At 34.7% G+C, this 23,672-nt stretch overlaps 4 protein-coding genes, 2 non-coding genes and 1 pseudogene across 6 annotated transcripts; 5 read left to right on the top strand and 2 right to left on the bottom strand.

Moving 5' to 3' along the window:
* Positions 1 to 282: 282 nt before the first annotated feature.
* Positions 283 to 4,313, top strand: LOC135662980 (acetyl-coenzyme A carboxylase carboxyl transferase subunit beta, chloroplastic-like). Its single transcript, XM_065176726.1, has one exon. The coding sequence runs from the start codon at positions 352 to 354 to the stop codon at positions 2,173 to 2,175; it is 1,824 nt and encodes a 607-aa protein (XP_065032798.1). The 5' UTR covers positions 283 to 351; the 3' UTR covers positions 2,176 to 4,313.
* Positions 4,314 to 4,775: 462 nt separating this feature from the next.
* LOC135662983 (cytochrome f) lies at positions 4,776 to 15,002 on the top strand. Its single transcript, XM_065176729.1, has one exon. The coding sequence runs from the start codon at positions 5,207 to 5,209 to the stop codon at positions 6,167 to 6,169; it is 963 nt and encodes a 320-aa protein (XP_065032801.1). The 5' UTR covers positions 4,776 to 5,206; the 3' UTR covers positions 6,170 to 15,002.
* On the bottom strand, positions 9,915 to 9,988 carry TRNAW-CCA (transfer RNA tryptophan (anticodon CCA)). Its single transcript has one exon. It is a non-coding gene; the product is annotated as a tRNA-Trp (tRNA).
* On the bottom strand, positions 10,153 to 10,226 carry TRNAP-UGG (transfer RNA proline (anticodon UGG)). The gene has a single exon. It is a non-coding gene; the product is annotated as a tRNA-Pro (tRNA).
* An 880-nt stretch (positions 15,003 to 15,882) lies between the features above and the next one.
* Positions 15,883 to 17,832, top strand: LOC135662981 (photosystem II CP47 reaction center protein). The gene has a single exon (XM_065176727.1). It carries the CDS (start codon positions 16,162 to 16,164, stop codon positions 17,686 to 17,688), a length of 1,527 nt encoding a protein of 508 aa, XP_065032799.1. The 5' UTR covers positions 15,883 to 16,161; the 3' UTR covers positions 17,689 to 17,832.
* A 652-nt stretch (positions 17,833 to 18,484) lies between these two features.
* Positions 18,485 to 20,273, top strand: LOC135662984 (cytochrome b6-like; annotated as a pseudogene).
* A 143-nt stretch (positions 20,274 to 20,416) lies between these two features.
* On the top strand, positions 20,417 to 23,273 carry LOC135662985 (cytochrome b6-f complex subunit 4). Its single transcript, XM_065176730.1, has one exon. The coding sequence runs from the start codon at positions 20,953 to 20,955 to the stop codon at positions 21,475 to 21,477; it is 525 nt and encodes a 174-aa protein (XP_065032802.1). The 5' UTR covers positions 20,417 to 20,952; the 3' UTR covers positions 21,478 to 23,273.
* The last annotated feature ends 399 nt before the right edge of the window (positions 23,274 to 23,672 follow it).

Below are 23,672 nucleotides of genomic sequence, written 5' to 3'. Positions count from 1 at the left end.
TTGATTATACGAGAACAAATTCTTTATTCTTTATTTATAGAAATAAACAACTATCTCTATTTTCGATGAGAATTTGTACATCACATGGAAGAAAGCTGTGTCTTTCTATTTTAAAATTTATAAAAAGATTCTATCAATATATATTGAAGTGATACCTCGGCTTCCCACAAAGGAGAATCATTTCTTTCAATACTTACTCGTTCTTTCAATACTTACTCGTTATTAATTAACAATCCTAATGATTAGGATTAGATTCGTATGCTTAATTCTGATAAGAAATCAAATAGTGAAAGTAAAATGATTATCCATCGAATGTATTGTATTTCATCAAATAGGGGGTAGAAAGACTCTATGGGAAAATGGTGGTTCCGTTCGATGTTGTCTAACGAGAAGTTAGAACATAGGTGTGGGCTAAGTAAATCTAGGTGTGGGCTAAGTAAATCAATGGATAGTCTTGATGGTATTGGACATACCAGTAGAAGTGAACAACCTATTCTAAACGATACGAAGAACGATACGAAGAAAAAGATTCCTAGTTGGAATCATAGTGGTAATTATAGTTTCACTAATGTTGATTCTTTATTTGAAATCAAGGATATTTGGAGTTTGATCTCTGATGACACTTTTTTAGTTAGGGATAGTAATGGTGACAGTTACTCTGTATATTTTGATATTGAAAATCAGATTTTTGAGGTTGACAATGATAGTTCTTTTCTGAGTGAACTAGAAAAAAAACTTTCTAGTTATTTGAGTAGGGGGTCTAAGAAAAAGAATCACTACTATTATCATTACATGTATGATACTCAATCTGGTTGGAATAATCACATTAATAGTTGCATTGATAGTTATCTTCGTTTTGAAGTCAGTATTAATAGTTCTATTTCGGGTAGTACCAACAATTACAGTGACAGTTACTTTTATAACTTCATTTGTACTGAAAATAGAAATAGTAGTGAGAGCGGTAGGTCTAGTAAAAGAACTAGAAAAAATTTCAATGATTTCCATGAAGAGGTGGAATCCGATTTCCATGAAGAAGTAGAATTCCACGAAGAAGTAGAATCCGACTTCCATGAAGAAGTAGAATCCGATTTCCATGAAGAAGTAGAATTCCACGAAGAAGTAGAATCCAATGATTTCAATGAAGAAGTAGAATCTGATTTCAATGAAGAAGTGGAATCCGATTTCAATGAAGAAGTGGAATCCGATTTCAATGAAGAAGTGGAATCCGATTTCAATGAAGAAGTGGAATCCGATTTCAATGAAGAAGTAGAATTCCATGAAGAAGTAGAATTCCATGAAGAAGTAGAATCCGACTTCCATGAAGAAGTAGAATCCAATGATTTCAATATAAATCAAAAATACAAACATTTATGGGTTCAATGCGAAAATTGTTATGGATTAAATTATAAAAAATTTTTTAAGTCAAAAATGAATATTTGTGAACAGTGTGGATATCATTTGAAAATGAGTAGTTCAGATAGAATTGAACTTTCGATTGATCCCGGAACTTGGGATCCTCTGGATAAAGATATGATATCTATAGACCCCATTGATTTTCGTTCAAAAGAGGAACCTTATGGAGATCGTATCGATTCTTATCAAAGAAGGACAGGTTTAGCTGATGCTATTCAAACAGGCATAGGTCAAATAAATGGTATTCCCGTAGCAATTGGCGTTATGGATTTTCAGTTTATGGGAGGTAGTATGGGATCCGTAGTAGGCGAGAAAATTACTCGTTTGATCGAGTATGCTACTAATCGATCTCTACCTGTCATTATTGTGTGTGCTTCTGGAGGAGCACGCATGCAAGAAGGAAGTTTGAGCTTGATGCAAATGGCTAAAATATCTTCTGCTTCATCTAATTATCAATCAGATAAAAAGTTATTCTATGTATCAATTCTTACATCTCCTACAACTGGTGGAGTAACAGCCAGTTTTGGTATGTTGGGGGATATCATTATTGCTGAACCTAACGCCTACATTGCATTTGCGGGTAAAAGAGTAATTGAACAAACATTAAAAAAGGTAATACCTGAAGGTTCACAAGTGTCTGAGTATTTATTCCATAAAGGTTTATTCGACCCAATAGTACCACGTAATCTTTTAAAAGGTGTTCTGGGTGAGTTATTTCAGCTCCACGGTTTCTTTCCCTTGAATCCAAGTTCAAAAATGTAAAGTATAGCACTAGATTCAGTTATTTTATTTGTAGCGAACAAGTATTTAATTCGTCGTAATCAGGTGTTTTCTTTGGTGACATAAGTTCTCCTTGTAATAAGAGACAGAGGTTTCGGATAATTTTTATTTTATATTTTATTATATTTTATTTATTATATTTTAGAATATAGAATATATAGTTTTAGAATATAGAATATATAGTTTCTATCTAGTCATTTTCTATCTAATCATATAGAATTATAGTTGATATTACTTATTACTTATAAATAAATATTATAAATAAATAATATTTATTATAATTTTTTATAATATATTTATAATATAATAATGGCTTGATATAATATAATAATGGCTTGATATTACTTATAATAGATATATCATAAGTAATAGATATATCATAAGAAGATATCTTTCTAATAGATAGAAATATTAAAACAGATAGAAATATTAAATTGAGGCACCTATTCTATGACAGATCCCAACTTACCCTCTATTTTTGTGCCTTTAGTGGGCCTAGTATTTCCGGCAATTGCAATGGTTTCCTTATTTCTTCATGTCCAAAAAAATAAGATTGTCTAGACCCAATGGGACCGAATCTTATCAATTTATTTCAACACTGGATGATAATACAGATATTTATCTCGTGTAATATGGTATGATATGTGGCTCTTTCCGAACACACAAATGAAAGAATCGTTATGCGGATATATGATATCTGCATAAATGCATGTATATGTGAATATAGCTGGTTCAAAATGGATTAGTGAATATTTTAAATAGAAAGTCAATGTATCTAACCAATTACTCTCCTAATGTTTCACATCAGAATAGTGCTAGTTGATGAAAGTTACTTCGGGATCAAGAAAGGTAAAGTCAAATTTATTTGGGTTATTCGCTCAATTCCAATCGAATGCACTGGATCTAGTATAGTATGAATTGGCGATCAGAACATATATGGATAGAACTTATAACGGGGTCTCGAAAAACGAGTAATTTTTGCTGGGCCTGTATCCTTTTTTTAGGTTCACTAGGATTCTTAGTGGTTGGAACTTCCAGTTATCTTGGTAGGAATTTGATACCCGTATTTACATCTCAGCAAATCATTTTTTTTCCACAAGGGATCGTGATGTCTTTCTACGGGATCGCGGGTCTATTCATTAGCTCGTATTTGTGGTGCACAATTTCGTGGAATGTAGGTAGCGGTTATGACCGATTCGATAGAAAAGAAGGAATAGTGTGTATTTTTCGCTGGGGATTTCCTGGAATAAATCGTCGCATCTTCCTTCGCTTCTTTATGAGAGATATCCAATCAATCAGAATAGAGGTTAAAGAGGGTCTTTATACTCGTCGTGTCCTTTATATGGAAATCAGAGGCCAAGGAGCCATTCCCTTGACTCGTACTGATGAGAATTTTACTCCACGAGAAATTGAACAAAAAGCTGCCGAATTGGCCTATTTCTTGCGCGTACCAATTGAAGTATTTTGAAACGAACTGAAGTGAAGAATAAAATGAAGAATAAATATTTTCTCAAGATGGGGGAAGGAACTTGCTAATTCCTCTTTTAATACAACTGAAGTTTCTTCATTCTTTTATACTAGAAAAAGGTCTAATCTAACTAACGAATCTAATCTAATAAGTATAGATATAAATTCATCAAACCTATCCGAACATGTATTTCGTAATACAGAATTCATCTTTTTAGGCCCAAGATTTGGAATTGATACCCTTTTCTGGTTAGACGGTGAAACATTTCGAAAGAATTAATTGATCCAGGGGGAGTTTTTTCGTCTCGAAACTCGATTCGTTACTTCAAGTGGGTTTTCGAGTATTCATCGAAAGGAACAAATGAAAATAAAATTGGTTCAAATTTGCCCAATTGAGATATCTGGAATAATATTTATTTCTTTTTTTCTCATTTTCATCCGAAAAGAACTCTTATTCTATGTCTATATTCCTTCTAAATCAAAAAAAAAATAAAATTATTACACAATAATAGGAAAGGAATAGACCCATAGGTCAATACCTTGTTATACAACTCGTGCTTCAAAGAAATATCAGATCAGATAGAGTCAACGAATGAAGCAGGTTCATTAACAATTCAATTCACAGAAAAAAAAAAATGAAAAAAAAGAAAGCATCGGCCTCCCTCCCATATCTCGCATCTATAGTATTTTTGCCCTGGTGGGTCTCTTTCTCATTTAATAAATGTCTGGAACCTTGGGTTACTAATTGGTGGAATACCAGGCAATCCGAAAATTTTTTGAATCATATTCAAGAGAAAAACGTTCTGGAAAGATTCATAGAATTAGAAGAACTATTCCTATTGGACGAAATGATAAAGGAGTACCCGGAAACGCATATACAAAAACTTCATATAGAAATACACAAGGAAACAATACAATTAGTCAAAGCACACAATGAATATGATCTCCATATCATTTTGCATTTCTCGACAAATATAATCTGTTTCGCTATTCTAAGTGGTTATTTTATTCTGAGTAATGAAGAACTCGTCATTCTTAATTCTTGGGTTCAGGAATTCCTCTATAACTTAAGTGACACAATAAAAGCTTTTTCTATTCTTTTAGTTACTGATTTATGGATCGGATTTCACTCGACCCATGGTTGGGAACTAATGATTGGTTCGGTCTACAACGATTTTGGATTGGATCATAACGATCAAATTATATCTGGTCTTGTTTCCACTTTTCCAGTTATTCTAGATACAATTGTGAAATATTGGATCTTCCTTTTTTTAAATCGTGTATCTCCTTCGCTTGTAGTAATTTATCATTCAATGAATGAATAAAGAACTCATTTGATCTTATTATATCAATCAAATCAGAATCTTTCTTCGTGTATAAAGAAAGTATTTTCAATTTGACTTAATTCTTTATACTTTTATCTGTTCAAGGTATTCGTCCTATATTCCAGTACAATTATTCCAGTACAATGACAGACTCGTGTATAGGGAACTATACTAGCTACCTATCTAATTTATTGTAGAAATTCGGGGATCAATGATTGGACATGCAAAATAAAAATACTTTTTCTTGGGTAAAGGAAGAGATGACTCGATCCATTTCTGTATCGATCATGATATATGTAATAACTCGGGCATCTATTTCAAATGCATATCCCATTTTTGCGCAGCAGGGTTATGAAAACCCGCGAGAAGCAACGGGACGAATTGTATGTGCCAATTGCCATTTAGCTAATAAACCCGTGGATATTGAAGTTCCGCAAGCTGTGCTTCCTGATACTGTATTTGAAGCAGTTGTTCGAATCCCTTATGATAAGCAACTGAAACAAGTTCTTGCTAATGGTAAAAAGGGGACTTTGAATGTGGGGGCTGTTCTCATTTTACCCGACGGATTCGAATTAGCCCCCCTTGATCGTATTTCTCCTGAGTTGAAAGAAAAGATAGGAAATCTGTCTTTTCAGAGTTATCGTCCCAACAAAAGAAATATTATTGTGATAGGTCCTGTTCCCGGTCAGAAATATAGTGAAATCGTCTTTCCCATTCTTTCCCCCGACCCTGCTACGAAGAAAGACGTTCACTTCTTAAAATATCCCATATACGTAGGTGGGAACAGAGGAAGGGGTCAGATTTATCCTGATGGTAGCAAAAGTAACAATACAGTCTATAATGCTACATCAGCAGGTATAGTAAGCAGAATAGTACGTAAAGAAAAAGGGGGATATGAAATAACCATAGTTGATGCATCGGATGGACATCAAGTGGTTGATATTATACCTCCAGGACCAGAACTTCTTGTTTCAGAGGGTGAATCCATCAAGCTTGATCAACCATTAACAAGCAATCCCAATGTGGGAGGCTTTGGTCAGGGAGATGCAGAAATAGTGCTTCAAGACCCATTACGGGTCCAAGGTCTTTTGTTCTTCTTGGCATCTGTTATTTTGGCACAAGTTTTTTTGGTTCTTAAAAAGAAACAGTTTGAAAAGGTTCAATTGTACGAAATGAATTTCTAGGTGCAGAGATTCCTTAACATCAAGTTGGTAAAAAGCGCCGAATTTTTTTTGATCCATACAATTATGTATGATCAAAAAATCTGTAAACCTTTTTGGTTGCTTTGTTTATACTTTTTTTTCGTTTTGCGGGATGTCTGGAATTCATTACTTGTATCCTATTCTTAGTAATAGACAATAGACATACAAAGAAAGAGAATACAGAGCAAGGATGGGAAAAATGAAAGAAAGAAATCCTTTTAGGAGGGATTACTAGTCTTACGAGTCTTCTATTCGACACAAGAAAAGGGCGGAAAATCCTTTTTCTTGTGTCGTCTTATATCGAAATAATAATGATTTTTTCTCCTGTTCGTCAAAGATTACCATTCCTTCTTTTCCGGGTCCACCAGAACTCTTTTGGTTAGATTCATAGGAAGTTGTGGACAAACAAAAAGAGAGAGAAAGGATTAGGGGAATAATTGATTGAGCAAATAGAACTTCTTCAATTAACTTAAACTTTTAACTTAGAGAAATTATTCAAGAGAAATTATTCAAACAAATTATATTATAGAGTTTTATAGAGTAAGTTCTATAGAGTAAGTTCTATTAGTAGTTTAGTATAGAAATTATTTGCAGGATGTCTCATGCGTAGAAATCTATATAATATTGTATTATTCAGAAAATCCATTGATTACTCTTTTCTTGTTTCTTCATAAGAGTTAATATTATGGAGGAAAGGAAGAACAGAGACTATGAATCAATCAATAGATTCAATTCTTCAAAAACATTATTAAGAAACAAAAGAATAGAGTGGTTTGAAACATCAGAGCAAAGGATCCGTTTTGTCATTTCATTTCTACGAATATAATATTTTGATTATGTTGACTGGCCAATTTGTATGTTATGGAATAGATCATAATCTTCCTATAAGAGTAAGAAAAGAACTCAACGGGACCTTATCGCTCTAATTAGACAAAGGAGGGTAAGGTCCCGTTGAGTTCTTTTCTTACTCTTTCATGTCTACAATCCGGTTTATCCGATTACTAGAGAGATGAACCCAACCCAGAATATGAACCGTAAAAGAAAACACCTATTAAACCGATCACAGGAATACCAGTTACAGTACCAACCAGCCAAAGAGGAATCCTTCCAGTAGTATCGGCCATTTCCCCTACTTTCCTCCACATTTTCTCAAATGGTCGTGCTAGAGACAAAAACAGTCATGGATAATTATGAGGATGGTATCTTTCCGAATGGGATAAGAGAATTCCTACTATTCTCTTTCTTTCTTTCAATTGAAGAAATAATTGGAAAATAAAACAGCAAGTACAAAAATGAGTAATAAACCCCAGTATAGACTGGTACGATTCAATTCAACATTTTGTTCATTCGGGTTTGATTGTGTCATAGCTCTATAATTCAAATTAGGTTTATCGTTGGATGAACTGCATTGCTGATATTGACCCCAAAAAAGAAACGGTAGGTACAGCTAGTCCGTGAACAGCCAACCATCGCACTGTAAAAATTGGATAGGTTCGATCTATGGTCATTGGGGGCCTCCTAAAAGGATTTACTAAATTCATCAAGTTGTTCCAAAGAATCAAAACGGCCGGTTATCAATGGAATACCTTGTCGGCTCTCTGTGAAATACTCGTTTGGCCGAGGACTTCCAAACACGTCGTAAGCTAAACCCGTACTGACGAATAACCAACCCGCAATGAATAGGGAAGGTATAGTAATGCTATGAATGACCCAGTATCGAATACTGGTAATAATATCAGCAAAAGAACGTTCTCCCGTGCTTCCAGACATTCTGAGCTCCACAAATTTTTGTACATTCAAAAAAGGGAATCGATTCCTTGAAAGATGGGATCAGTAAATGGAAAACTACTGATATTGCATCTTTGTGAGATCGTCAATTTTGTACCAAAGGTTTATTTCAAGTATACCGAATCAGTATAGCTATCCTTCCTCTGGCACAGCAACGCAGTCTCGATCGGTACCGAAATGCTACATAATTCTTTTCTTCTTTTTTTGTTCCTTGTCTATGCATAACTCTATGTTATTCAATAGATCAATAGAAAATTACTCAAATTCCTTATAAGATTTCCATTATTGGATTCATAATAGAAAGTAAAGATCTTGGAAAAGCGTGAATCGATGGTTTCTAATAATTTATGAAGCATATTATAATATTCACACAATTCAATTATATGTATGCGAAATCTATAATAAACCCATTTTTTGGTTAAAAGTTTTTTTGTTCAAATCTTTTTATTTCAAGTAATTGGTTGGTCGTATAATACAATAAATATACTGTAATACAAAATACAATAGTATATACTATATTAGTGAAAGAAACAGAACATGAAAGAAACAGAACCCAGTTGGAACAATCCATATTCGTGATGCAACCGTTATTGTATTAGATCCAAAACAAAGGTTCTTTCTTGACCAAACTAGAAGTATGGAACTCCATGATATGGAAAGACAGAATATAGAATCTAAAAGGATAATGGAAGTTGTTCGTCTTTGAATCGAGTTGGACCTGAAAAAAAAGAATAAAAATATAAAAATGAAAAATAGAGTAAAGGTTTTATTTTTTTCGATAGATCGTGGGACACCTTTTTCTTTTCATTCGAAATATTATGTTATGGGCAATTAAGCAACCTATTACTGTACTGAGTCCAATGAGTTAAAATAAATAAAAGGTAAATAGTATCAGGCCGTTCGTTCCAAAAAGGATTAGATCCTATTGAAATAGAAAGGAAATGATTAAAATGGAATTTTCAAATCCAATTCTTTTATTCCAAAATTACTTAAATTACTTATATTTTATTTAATATTTTATTTAATATTTAAGTATAAGTCCATAAGTAATTTAAGTTTTGAATGAAGTTACACGGCACAGTTCTTAATTACTATTACTTTTACTTATACTTTATATTTTACTTACTTTTACTATTACTTTATTCAACTCACAAATACTTTATTCAACTCACAAATTCCACAATGAATCTGTTGATTCCGAATCATAGGATCGGTCAATGTCACAGCAGATGAATCGAATTTTTCTACCTATGTCACTCTTAGTTAGTCTTATCTATAATGACTGATGAATCCAGAATTTTCAATTGGAACTAAACTAATTCTGTCAATTGATTTTTTCTTGCCGTCGTATTTTGTAAAAATTGAAACTTAGGTAAGTGTTTTATCAACATATGTAGCAAAAGAACATATCTAATTTAGCTCTTTCATGCTTACTATAACTAGTTATTTCGGTTTTCTACTGGCTGCTTTAACTATAACCTCAGCTCTATTCATTGGTTTGAACAAGATACGACTTATTTGAAATGAATTGAATGAAAAATTGATAAAAACGAATATTTCTCTGAGATTCCGGGTATTCTATGGTTCTTTCTCACATCAATTGCCAATTCTTGGTCATTGAGATTCACGGATAATTCAGATTAATATTTAGGGATAGATCTTACCTTTCTTTTTATCCCCTTAAACAAACCGAAATGATTGAAGTTTTTCTATTTGGAATCGTCTTAGGTCTAATTCCTATTACTTTAGCAGGATTATTCGTAACCGCATATTTACAATATAGACGTGGTGATCAGTTGGACCTTTGATTGAGTAATATTTCTTTCTTTTTTTGATTGACCTCCTGCAGGAAGGAGGTCAAATTCAAGTTACAATTCAACTTTTTGTTTTGTTAAATTATTAATTATTTTATTGTGATTCGACATCAAATAAACCGAATCACGCTCTGTAGGATTTGAACCTACGACATCGGGTTTTGGAGACCCGCGTTCTACCGAACTGAACTAAGAGCGCTTTCTTATCCTTATGACAGGAGATACGACTGTACTGTAAAGAAAAGTAATTTTTCTACCCCCAATACGTCTTGCATACATATAGTATGCAAGACCGGAAGATTATGTCCAATTTTAATCGATCTCAATGAATCCCTCGTTACTGCCCATGGGAGAAGTAATAGGTAGGGATGACAGGATTTGAACCCGTGACATTTTGTACCCAAAACAAACGCGCTACCAAGCTGCGCTACATCCCTTTTCAAAATTGTTGTACAGTTTCATTGTACAAAATCCCTGTCTTGTTTTCCATATCGTCATTTTCTCCTCCATCTATATACAATTTTCTTGTCATTTCTTCTTTTTGGTTTCATATAATAAAAGAATTATATACATCTGAAACCTAACGTATAAAAAAGTTAATATTTATCAGTAATGCTCAGGAACAAGGGATTAGATTTTTTTTCTTTTACAAAAAAAGAAAAAAATCTATTGCTTCATTGTACATATCTATTTTAGTTAGGAATCCTGTTTAGTTAGGAATTCCGTGTAAAAAAATACAAATGATCTTGAACTACAGCATCTGACCATATATGTATTACAATCCATAATAGAAGGAGGATTTTCAATGCGAGATATAAAAACATATCTCTCCGTGGCACCTGTGCTAAGTACTCTATGGTTTGGGTCTTTAGCAGGCCTATTGATAGAAATTAATCGGTTATTTCCGGATGCCTTGTCATTCCCCTTTTTTTAATTCTAGTTATTGATTGATATGCGAAGAAATGAAGAAAATTAGAGATACAATTCCACGTGACTAAAATTTCGAATTTCGCCCCTATTTTTTCAGTTCTTTAGGATAGGAAGGAAAAGAAAAAAGTGTATTGAACCTCAGCAAAAATGTGGTAGATCGAAGATCGAATTTTGGAGAACAGAAATGAAAATGTGGATCCAGTCTACGGCGAGTTCCACGAAATCATAGCATAGAAAGAAGATATTTAACTTAAATAATAAATAAAATAAATATTAATAAAATATTGAGATTTAGGATAGGAACAATTGAGAGTTAGAAAGAAATTGTATTATTTAATTATTACTCCATTAAATTATTACTTTATTATTCTAGTAAAATTGTTACTCCATTAATATAATATTAATTATCATTATATAATGAAATGATAATTGCAACGAAATACTTAGAAATTCCATTTCTAGTTAGTAACTTCTATCGATTTTTTTTTGTTCTTTTCTTCTTCTTCAGCTCGGATCGAAAATAGAAGAGTTAAGCCGATCCAAAATTCAAAGGAGGTTCATGGCCAAGGGTAAAGATGTCAGAGTCATAGTTATTTTGGAATGTACCAGTTGTGCCCGAAATGATGTCAATAAAGAATCGCCAGGTATTTCTAGATATATTACTCAAAAGAATCGACACAATACGCCTGGTCGATTAGAATTGAGAAAATTTTGTCGCTATTGTAACAAGCATACGATTCATGGAGAAATAAAGAAATAGATCGAACAGAACGCGTGTGCGCTCTCGCCAAGGAAGAGGAAGAACTTAACATATATTTAGAAGAACTTAACATATATTTAACATACTTAACATATATTTAACATATATAATATACATAATGTATAATATACATAATGTATAAGATATATAATATACATAATGTATACAAATCAAAGCCTATTTTGGTCGGATCTGAACTGAAGTGAATAAAGAAATAGAATTTTAGAAATAAGGAATAAACCATGGATAAATCCAAGCAATCTTTTCGTAAATCCAAGCGATCTTTTCGTAGGCGTTTGCCCCCAATTGGATCGGGGGATCGAATCGATTATAGAAACATGAGTTTAATTAGTCGATTTATTAGTGAACAAGGAAAAATATTATCTAGGCGGGTGAATAGATTGACTTTGAAACAACAACGATTAATTACTATTGCTATAAAGCAAGCCCGTATTTTATCTTTGTTACCTTTTCTTAATAATGAGAAACAATTTGAGAGAGCCGAGTCGATCCCCAGAACTACTGGTCCTAGAACCAAAAATAAATAGACATACTCTTCAATTGACTCAAAACTCCAATTGTAACTCAAGCTCAGATTGATGTTTTGTTCGAAAAGGCCTAGAATCTAGAGCGGGTTCCTGTGTTATAAGAAACAAAAAATGGAGAAAATTTTTTTTATTGAAACATATTCGTTCATTCCTATTACTATCTTAATTTCTTTTTATTCTATTTTCCCGGAGTTCCTTCTCCGGGGAATTCTGTTTCAATCATTCCTGTACTGTATATTACTTTAGAATCTACTTTATTTGATGATCTTGTTGGAAATCATGTAAAGACAATTCTTATTTGATATAGCTATTTGTGCAGGTATTTTACGATTAAGAAGCAATTGCTTCTTGTACAGATTGTGTATTAATCTACTATAACTATACAATACCTTATTATCACGAGTTACTGCATTTATCCGAGTGATCCACAAACGACGAAAATCCCTCTTTTGCCTGCCTCTATCTCGATGAGAGGAAGCCAAAGCTCTCATTTTCTGTTGAGTAATCGTTCGAGTAAGTCTTGAATGAGCTCCTCTAGAGGTTGATGCAAATAAACGAATTTTTGTTCGACGTCTCCGAGCTGTATATCCCCGTCTAACTCTGGTCATTGAATCAAATTAAACCTTAATGAATAACTAATTGATTTCGATTCTTTCAGTCATCCTTTTCCCCTCTCACGGTCGATTAATAACAAAACGGATTATTCCGATATATAAAATATAAATTCCAATGGCTTTTGCTACTATAACCTTCCTGACCACAATTTTTTATTCCGTCCAGGCATTTCACCTGCAAATAAGAAATTATAATGATACTCAAAAAAAATAGTGGGTTCCATCGTTTCTATGGTTACTTCTTAAACGGTGAGGTCCTCTCTATACACCGGAGCCTCTTCTTTCATTTAACCAAATGGTATTGTGAACTTGTATAGTTCACACTCTTTGGCTCTACCCATCAATTATAGAGTAATAACTCTTTTCACACTAAGAGTTATCTATACAGTGACGGCATTTAATTAGGAAAGTTGGCTAGGTAGCTGACCCTCTTAGTCCGCTCTTTTAACAATAGGCGCATAATCTTTTTGCTTCTTATAATACTATTTCCTCCGCTTAATGGATAACTATTTGCTACCAATGGGGAATTGCTTTTCATCTCAAATCTAGGTGATTGGATTTGCACCAATGGAAACCATAAATTCCATACACAATATAGGTATATGATAGATCTTTTCCATTTACCCTATTCATTGGTACCGGTCATTGACACTGGAAAAATTGTCTCATTTGTTCGAACTCATGATCTGAACGAGTCGCACATACACCCTAGTACATGTTCCTCGACGCTGAGGACATCCTCTAAGAGCGGGAGATTTCGTAACATTTCTTATCGGCTGTCTTGCGTTTCTAATAAGTTGTTTAATAGTTGGCATGTCGTATATATATATATGTATATATAGAATTAGAATGGAATGGGTTGGTTTAGATCGATCTTAACCTGATGATTGGATTGATGATTATGAATTTTTTCTATTCAATACCAAATCACAGAAAATTCGAATTATGGTTTGAAATGGATTTACACGAAATCCCCGGTATTTTCATTTTCGACCGCTACGAGATCAACAATGCCATGAGCTTGGGCTTCTGTTGCTGACATAAAAACATCCCTTTCCATGTCTTCGGATACAACCCATAAAGGCTTGCCCGTTCTTTGTACATAAACCTTTGTGAGGGTTTCACGAAGTTTCAGTAGTTCTTCCATTTCCAGGACAAATTCCCCTGTTCGTGATTCATAAAAAGAACTAGCAGGTTGATGAATCATGACCCTAAATATATTGATATTGATATAACATCATGAACGGTTCCTCTATCTCGTATGATTGGGCTAATGTAAGGGATAAAAAAAAAATAACAAGAAGAAATTGAACAACCGTACAGGCATCTTCTGTGCGTTGCATACGGCTCCGCAATGGAATTTACTTTTTTCTTCTCTTCTATTCTATCTAAGAAAGAAAGAGAATCCATCTGATTCAGATCGTTGAATGATCCATTTACCACCCTTCCTTTCGTAGGAGTCAAAAATACTATGATGGTTCTGTTGCTTTATATATTTATCTCGTCTGTGATTTAGCAATCCCAAAGTGCCTTTCTGATACGATCAAATAAGGAAAACTGATCTTTTTTTTTTTCATTTTCGTACTCTTCCATAACATAAATATCAGAAAGAAACTTCTGGTGTGGAAGAAAAATGGTTTGTGACGCTGAAATGTACCCCCGACACATAAAATCAACAAATCGGAAATAACCTTTGTTTCATACTACTATCTCGATACAAAATCTCATGTTATGAAAAAACAATAATGGTTTGTTCATATCGAACTCGAAGTGCCATGCTATTATTACTTATTATTCATATTCAATATGGCGAAGGCATAGTCTTTCTTTTTTTTTTCAAATAAAAACTCATTGGCGCCAAGCGTGAGGGAATGCTAGACGTTTGGTAATTTCTCCTCCGATCAGAATGAAAGATCCCATAGAAGCGGCTAACCCCATGCATATTGTATGCACATCGGGTGGCACAAATTGCATAGTATCATAAATAGCTATTCCTGATACTACCCATCCGCCGGGAGAGTTTATAAACAAAAAAAGATCCCTAGTATTATCTTCTATACTGAGATATACCATGAGACCAACAATTTGATTTGAGATCTCGCTATTAACCTCTTGACCTAAAAAAAGTAATCTTTCTCGATGAAGTCGGTTGATTAGGACAAAATTGGTTCCTTTAGGAACTGTACGTGCACCTTTGGATGCATACGGTTCAAAAAAATTGCGAAAAAAGAATCAATGTGTCGATTCCAGTTCTATTTTTTTTTTTTTTTTTTCTGTAATAGGTTTTTGTTTTTCTAATAAAGCTTCCATTTTTAAAAAGACATGAGATGAGTTTTGGCTTCCTTACCTATAAAAAAAGAATTTACTGAACTTATTGAAATTGAACAAATCTCTCTCATTGATGTATTGTTTCATCGACATTCAAATCACGATGTAATTTTCTTGTTTCTGAATGGGCCTTTTCAATTCTTTTAGGTTCATGTTCTACTCCGGGAAAAGATCTGTCCGAATTCCATTTGCACATATAGGGCAAATGGTCTCAGTACCACTTCTTTTTGTTACGACTTTTTTTTTTCAATTCGTTTCATGCCTTTCCCCAATCATTCGATGTACTCATCATACTATTCCGTTGGTTATTGGTTGGACGTTTGAAATCACTCCTATAATAAGGATAAGAATCGTTTATGATACAAGCGGTAATCATACATTACATGGATTACCAATTTGGTATTTTCTGAACGGAGCCTGGATACTTTATTACTTTATTTTATCTGGATACTTTATTACTTTATTTTATTTTTATTTTTCCAAGTCAACCATAAATTCTCCTAATTGATCCTCAAAATAAATAAATTGATCTAATTGCACTTCACGCTCCGAATGATTGATGGTTCACTCAATACAATATTTCTTAGGCGAAACAGAGGATATTTCGATCGAGGGAGAGAACGGGTAAATTCCATATAACCCAATATGTCTGACAAGTCGCACTATAAGTCAACCCAAACTGCATCTTCCTCTCCAGGACTCCGAAAAGGTACTTTTGGAACACCAACGGGCATTAAATTAAAGAAAAAATTGAGTACTATACTTCACTTTAATGTGGAAACATAACAATGGCTTTATCGTCTTCATCCCTTTTTCTGTTTATTGTATTTTATACATAGATTTTTATACATAAATTGGAAGGTTTATTTTATAGAGTAAGACAGAATGAATAAAGAAAAATTTTAACTAACGGATCAATCGTTGGAGTAATAAACAAGTATCTATGCATTCGTTTCCCGAAAGTAGAACTAATCCTCCCATTGCGTATTGGTACTTATCGGGTATAGAATAGATCTGCTTCTCTTTGTTCTTACGAACAGAATTGTTCCATTATTTTCAATGGAACGGAATAAAAATTAACCCTTTCTCATACGGAATCTACTGAAAAGGTTAGATACATAGTATAGTCTTTTCCAATGCGATAAAATAAAGTGACATAGTGTCTATTTTTCTTTGATAAAGGGGTATTTCCATGGGTTTGCCTTGGTATCGTGTTCATACTGTCGTATTGAATGATCCCGGTCGATTGCTTTCTGTCCATATAATGCATACAGCCCTAGTTGCTGGTTGGGCCGGTTCGATGGCTTTATACGAATTAGCGGTTTTTGATCCCTCTGACCCCGCTCTTGATCCAATGTGGAGACAAGGTATGTTCGTTATACCCTTCATGACTCGTTTAGGAATAACCAATTCGTGGGGTGGTTGGAGTATTTCAGGAGGAACTGTAACGAATCCCGGTATTTGGAGTTATGAAGGTGTGGCAGGGGCACATATTGTGTTTTCTGGCTTGTGCTTCTTGGCAGCTATCTGGCATTGGGTGTATTGGGACCTAGAAATATTCTGTGATGAACGTACGGGCAAACCATCTTTGGATTTGCCTAAGATCTTTGGAATTCATTTATTTCTCTCAGGGTTGGCTTGCTTTGGCTTTGGCGCATTTCATGTAACAGGTTTGTATGGTCCTGGAATATGGGTGTCCGATCCTTATGGACTAACTGGAAAAGTACAACCCGTAAGTCCAGCGTGGGGCGCAGAAGGCTTTGATCCTTTTGTTCCCGGAGGAATAGCCTCTCATCATATTGCAGCGGGTACATTGGGCATATTAGCAGGCTTATTCCATCTTAGTGTCCGTCCGCCTCAACGTCTATACAAAGGATTACGTATGGGCAATATTGAAACTGTACTTTCCAGTAGTATCGCTGCTGTTTTTTTTGCAGCTTTCGTTGTTGCTGGAACTATGTGGTATGGTTCAGCAACTACCCCAATCGAATTATTTGGTCCCACTCGTTATCAGTGGGATCAGGGATACTTTCAGCAAGAAATATATCGAAGAGTTAGCGCCGGACTAGCCCAAAATCTGAGTTTATCGGAAGCTTGGTCTAAAATTCCCGAAAAATTAGCTTTTTATGATTACATTGGTAATAATCCAGCAAAAGGGGGATTATTCAGAGCAGGGTCAATGGACAACGGGGATGGAATAGCTGTTGGGTGGTTAGGACACCCCGTCTTTAGAGATAAAGAAGGGCGCGAGCTTTTTGTACGTCGTATGCCTACCTTTTTTGAAACATTTCCGGTAGTTTTGGTAGATGGAGACGGAATTGTTAGAGCCGATGTTCCTTTTAGAAGGGCAGAATCAAAGTATAGTGTTGAACAAGTAGGTGTAACTGTTGAGTTCTATGGTGGCGAACTCAATGGAGTCAGTTATAGTGATCCTGCGACTGTAAAAAAATATGCTAGACGTGCCCAATTAGGTGAAATTTTTGAATTAGATCGGGCTACTTTGAAATCTGATGGCGTTTTTCGTAGCAGTCCAAGGGGTTGGTTCACTTTTGGCCATGCTACGTTTGCTTTGCTCTTCTTTTTCGGACACATTTGGCATGGCGCTAGAACCTTGTTCAGAGATGTTTTTGCTGGCATTGATCCAGATTTGGATGCTCAAGTGGAATTTGGAGCATTCCAAAAACTTGGGGATCCAACTACAAAGAGACAAGTAGTCTGATACAACATTGCTCTGGTATCTTTCGCCTCTTTTTTTGATTTGACATAGGGTTAGGGTACTGAAGAAATCTTGACTTGAATCACCATCTTTTCTTTGACTCTTTCCTTTTCTTTATATGGTAAATGATGCCAAATGAATAGGTGTGGAAGCTATAATTGTAAACCACGATCGAATCTATGGAAGCATTGGTTTATACATTCCTTTTAGTCTCGACTTTAGGGATAATTTTTTTCGCTATCTTTTTTCGAGAACCGCCTAAGGTTCCAACTAAAAAATGAAATAATTTTTCATTATCTCAGTTGAAGTAATGAGTCTCCCCATATGGGAGGCTCATTACTTCAACTAGTCCCCGTGTTCTTCGAATGGATCTCTTAGTTGTTGTGAGGGTTGCCCAAAAGCGGTATATAAGGCGTACCCAGTAAAGCTTACAAGTAAACCAGATATGAAGATGGCGACTAGGGTTGCTGTTTCCATTTTTAGACAATTTCAAGATCACAATGGATCTACGATAAGATCGTTTATTTACAACTACAACGGAATGGTATACAAAGTCAACAGATCTCAACCAATGATTAAATAGGATTTATGGCTACACAAACCGTTGAGGATAGTTCTAGATCTGGGCCAAGACAAACTACTGTAGGGAATTTATTGAAACCATTGAATTCGGAATATGGTAAAGTAGCTCCGGGCTGGGGGACTACACCATTAATGGGAGTCGCAATGGCCCTATTTACGGTATTCCTATCTATTATTTTGGAAATTTATAATTCTTCCGTTTTACTGGATGGAATTACAATGAGTTAAGTTTATAAGAACTTTGAAGTCCTAGTTTTCAATCAAAAAAATTACTTTACTTAAAACTCGGATTTCTAGACCATTCTGGTAGTTCGACCGTGGAATTTATTTGTTTCGGTATCTCCGGAATATGAGTGTGTGACTTGTTATAATTGATCCTATTGATAATACAGAGAATGGTCCTGTTATCTCTATCGAGATGATTCTATTTCGTCGGATAGTTATTCTAGTATCTGGAGCACGGAATATATATAGAATATAGAATAGATTAATAAAAGAAATATTAAAACTATGATTCATACCTACTATTCAGACCTCGCAACCGGACTCAGAAATTTTCAAATAGATATTTCCTAAATCAAACGATTTTTCTTCCTTCGGACTTATTTTTTTCTTGACCGAAGGACAACTCTTTTTCTAGATTTTGTTGAGTCATTACATTCATCGAATAAGTGATCATCAAAGGGTTCTTACTCAGAGAACCTTTGAGTTTAGCTTGAGGCTTTGCTTTATTAAATTAAATCATCGTGGTTCTAGTATGAATCTGGGGTTTCAATTGATTCATAGGGTCTCAACAAGCAAATTCCTATCAATAGTAAAACAAGAATCAATCCGCATTACACAAAAAAACAAGAAATAAAATAACAAATAAAAAAATAGGGAAGAGAAGATTCAAAAGGCCTGTAATGATCAACATCAAAAGAGACAGATGAGCCAACTTGATATTTTGAGGCATTATCATACAAAGAAGAAATTTCTTATTTTTGTTACTTCGTATCTTCGGGTCGGGGCAAATCAAGCGGCTAAGCTAAGAAGTTTTTAACTTTCTATTACATATCCGTTGAAATCAGCATTTGTGTGTTTCTGCTTGAGCCGTACGAGATGAAATTTTCATATACGGTTCTCAGAGGGGGAGTCCCTTGGCCTTGGTTACCTATCTCAATAAAGTATATGATTGGTTTGAGGAACGTCTTGAGATTCAGGCGATTGCAGATGATATAACTAGTAAATATGTTCCTCCTCATGTCAACATATTTTATTGTTTAGGGGGGATCACACTTACTTGTTTTTTAGTACAAGTAGCTACAGGTTTTGCTATGACTTTTTACTACCGTCCAACCGTTACAGAGGCTTTTTCCTCTGTTCAATACATAATGACCGAGGCCAACTTTGGTTGGTTAATCCGATCAGTTCATCGATGGTCAGCAAGTATGATGGTTCTAATGATGATCTTGCACGTATTTCGTGTGTACCTTACAGGTGGATTTAAAAAACCCCGCGAATTAACTTGGGTTACAGGTGTAGTTTTGGCTGTATTGACGGCATCTTTTGGTGTAACTGGTTATTCCTTACCTCGGGACCAAATTGGTTATTGGGCAGTAAAAATTGTGACAGGCGTACCTGAAGCTATTCCCGTAATAGGATCGCCTTTGGTAGAGTTATTACGCGGAAGTGCTAGTGTGGGCCAATCCACTTTGACTCGTTTTTATAGTTTACACACTGTTTGTATTGCCTCTTCTTACTGCCGTATTTATGTTAATGCATTTTCCAATGATACGTAAGCAAGGTATTTCGGGTCCTTTATAGAATCATAGATATTTGTAATTGATCATATATCATACTGGGGAGGAACGATAGACAATAATATTTCATTGCTAGAAATATGGATTATTGAAAAAATAAGACATGTTATTTGGATACTTTTCTTCAACTTCGAGGTATTGTATTCCTTATTTGATACGAATAGTTGAAGTGAATTTTCCGAAGAGAGGATGGATTATGGGAGTGTGTGACTTGAACTATTGATTAGGCCATGCAGATATATTATTTTATCTGCCACATTGTAATTCACAACCAAATGTGTCTCCACATCCAACCACCACGTAAGCCCCCTATGTAGCAGAGGATAGGCCGGTTCGTTTGGGAGAACCTTTTCTATGATCATACCTGAATCATGTTATGCATGAACAGGCTCCGTAAGATCCCGTAGAATAAAATAAGTGATGTGGCATGATTCAATGTTCTGTCTATTCCACTTCCTTATTTGTAGTGTAGAAATGCATTCATTTCCTCTGCATCGATCCCGATCGATAATACTATCGGAGTGAAATAAGAGATCTAAGGAAGAACAGAGGCTAGACTTTATTAGTAACAAGTAAATACTTTGTATGTAAGAAAATCGAGATGTTGGGGGGATAAACACCAATCAAAAGACATGAGACAATCCAAAAAGCACTTGATCATGATCAAATTTATAAGCCTACTTGGATATTGAGCATTTACCTGTAAGAACTGAATTAGTTGCAATGAATAGTTGCAACTCCGGAAAATGGAATCTGGTAAATCTTTTCTTACATAGAGTCATTATATATGATATGTGGGGATATGTATGAAAAATAGATTTTATATGGATCTATTTCTGCCATTCCTTTCATTCTTGCTCGAGCCGGATGATGAAAAATTATCATGTCCGGTTCCTTCGGGGGATGGATCCATAAGAATTCACCTATCCCAATAACAAAGAAACCTGACTTGAACGATCCTGTATTAAGAGCTAAATTGGCTAAAGGGATGGGGCATAATTATTATGGAGAACCCGCATGGCCCAATGATCTTTTATATATTTTTCCAGTAGTAATTCTAGGTACTATTGCATGTAATGTAGGCTTGGCAGTTCTAGAACCGTCAATGATTGGTGAACCGGCGGATCCATTTGCAACTCCTTTGGAAATATTACCCGAATGGTACTTCTTTCCCGTATTTCAAATACTCCGCACAGTACCCAATAAGTTATTAGGTGTTCTTTTAATGGTTTCAGTACCAACGGGATTATTGACAGTACCTTTTTTGGAGAATGTTAATAAATTCCAAAATCCATTTCGTCGTCCAGTAGCTACAACAGTCTTTTTGATCGGTACCGCAGTAGCTCTTTGGTTAGGTATTGGAGCAACATTACCTATTGATAAATCGCTAACTTTAGGTCTTTTTTAAATTGATTCAACCGTGAAATACCATGATTAATGTATCTAAGAATAGTGACTTCAAAGTCACTATTCTTAGATACATTAATTTGATTATGATCATTCCACGAAAATACGGATTGTGCCAAAAAGATTAAAAACAAATTTTCTTCTTTTTCTTTATAAATTTTTCTTTCTATTTTTATTAGAAAAAGAAGATGAAATAATTATCATGGATTTAAAATAAAAATTGATTCTTAGGTAAATCAATTGCGAAATGCTTTTGTAGAGTGTCCGATATCTCTTTTACATCTTCTATGCGAAAATATTCAATTCTCATAAGATCTTCTTGACTCTTATTCAAAAGGTCCAATAATGTGTGTATATTGGACCTTTTGAGACAATTATAGGTCCTGGAAGGTAATTCTGATTGGTCAATAAAAATACATTTCAATGGAATTTCTTTTTTGTTTTTCTTTAGATTAGTTAATCTATCTTGAAAGGTAAAAATGGGTAGAGTAAACCTGTTTTTATTTTCTTTGAAATTAATGTCCTCTTCCTCCGCATGTAGAAAAGGAATAAATAAATCAATTAAATTACGAGAAGCTTCATAAAGTGCTTCCTTAGGAGTTAAACTTCCATTCGTCCATATTTCTAGAAAAAGTATCTCTTGTTTTTCATTCCCATTCCCATAAGAATGAATACTATGATTCGCATTTCGAACAGGCATAGATACAGCATCTATAGGATAACTTCCATTTTGAGAGTTAGTTGTTGGTTTCGTACGATATCCACGATCTCGCCTGATTTGTAATCCAATACACAAATCAATTGGTTCCGTCAGGTTAGCTATATGTTGTGTTGTGTCAACTATTTCCACGGAAGGTGGTGAGATGATATCTTGAGCGGTTACGTATTTAGGGCCCCTGGCGCAAATGGATGCGTCTCTAACTCCATATATATTACTTCTCAATACAATTTCTTTCAAATTTAGTAAAATTTCATGTACCGATTCTTCAATACCTATTATCGTAGAATATTCATGCGGCACTTTCTCAGAGTTTGCACGTGTGATACATGTTCCTTCTATTTCTCCAAGTAAAGCCCTTCGCATGGCAATACCTATAGTATCGGCTTGACCTTTCATAAGCGGGGACAGAACGAAACGACCATAATAAAGACGTTTACTGTCTACTCTCGATTCAACACACCTCCACTGTAGTGTTCGAGTGGATCCTGCTACTTCCTCTCGAACCATACTATACTAATACTATTATTTGATCAGATCATTGAATTATTTATTTCTCTTGAAATCCGTTTTTTTCTTATTTCTACACACGTCTTTTTTTAGGGGGTCGACATCCATTATGTGGCATAGGTGTTACATCACGTACGAAACTTAATAGTATACCACTTCTACGAATGGCTCGTAATGCTGCATCTCTTCCGAGACCAGGACCTTTTATCATAACTTCTGCTCGTTGCATACCCTGATTAACTACTGTACGAATAGCATTTAATGCCGCCGCTTGAGCAGCATAGGGTGTCCCTCTTCTTGTCCCTTTGAATCCGGAAGTACCAGCGGAGGCCCAGGAAACCACCCGACCTCGTACATCTGTAACAGTTACAATGGTATTGTTGAAACTTGCTTGAACGTGAATAATTCCTTTTGGTATTCTACGTCCATTCTTACGTGAACCAATACGCCCATTCCTACGTGAACCGATTCTTGGTATAGCTTTTGTCATATTTTATCATCTTATAAATATAAGTCAGAAATATACGGAAAGAAAAGATACGGAAATATCCATTTCATATTAAAAGAAATCCTTTATTTTTGTCTTTTCTTTAGAAAGTTCTTTTTTAGAAAGATTATCCCTGTCTCTGTTTATGTCTCGGATTGGAACAAATCACTATAATTCGTCCGCGCCTACGGATCAGTCGACATTTTTCACAAATTTTACGAACGGAAGCCCTTATTTTCATATTTCTTATTCCTTACCTTAATTTTTAATCTATTCCTTGGAAGAAAATAAGTCTCTTGAATTTTTTTTTTTTAACTTCGAATTGTATCGTCATGAAAGGAATGCTTTAAAAATCACCTAATCATTCGAATCTTTGTTGCGAAGTCTATAAATTATACGTCCCCTGGTTGAATCATAACAACTTACTTCAATTTTGACTCTATCCCCAGGTAGTATCCGTATAAAACTGCGCCGGATCCTT

Source organism: Musa acuminata, unplaced genomic scaffold (genome assembly GCF_036884655.1).
Source record: "Musa acuminata AAA Group cultivar baxijiao unplaced genomic scaffold, Cavendish_Baxijiao_AAA HiC_scaffold_666, whole genome shotgun sequence".
Taxonomy (NCBI): Eukaryota; Viridiplantae; Streptophyta; class Magnoliopsida; order Zingiberales; family Musaceae; genus Musa; species Musa acuminata.
This window is presented reverse-complemented; position numbering and strand designations above follow the sequence as displayed.

Coding starts and splice junctions, on each gene's coding strand:
- LOC135662980 (XM_065176726.1), top strand. CDS start 352: ATGGGAAAATGGTGGTTCCGTTCGATGTTGTCTAACGAGAAGTTAGAA.
- LOC135662983 (XM_065176729.1), top strand. CDS start 5,207: ATGCAAAATAAAAATACTTTTTCTTGGGTAAAGGAAGAGATGACTCGA.
- LOC135662981 (XM_065176727.1), top strand. CDS start 16,162: ATGGGTTTGCCTTGGTATCGTGTTCATACTGTCGTATTGAATGATCCC.
- LOC135662985 (XM_065176730.1), top strand. CDS start 20,953: ATGTCCGGTTCCTTCGGGGGATGGATCCATAAGAATTCACCTATCCCA.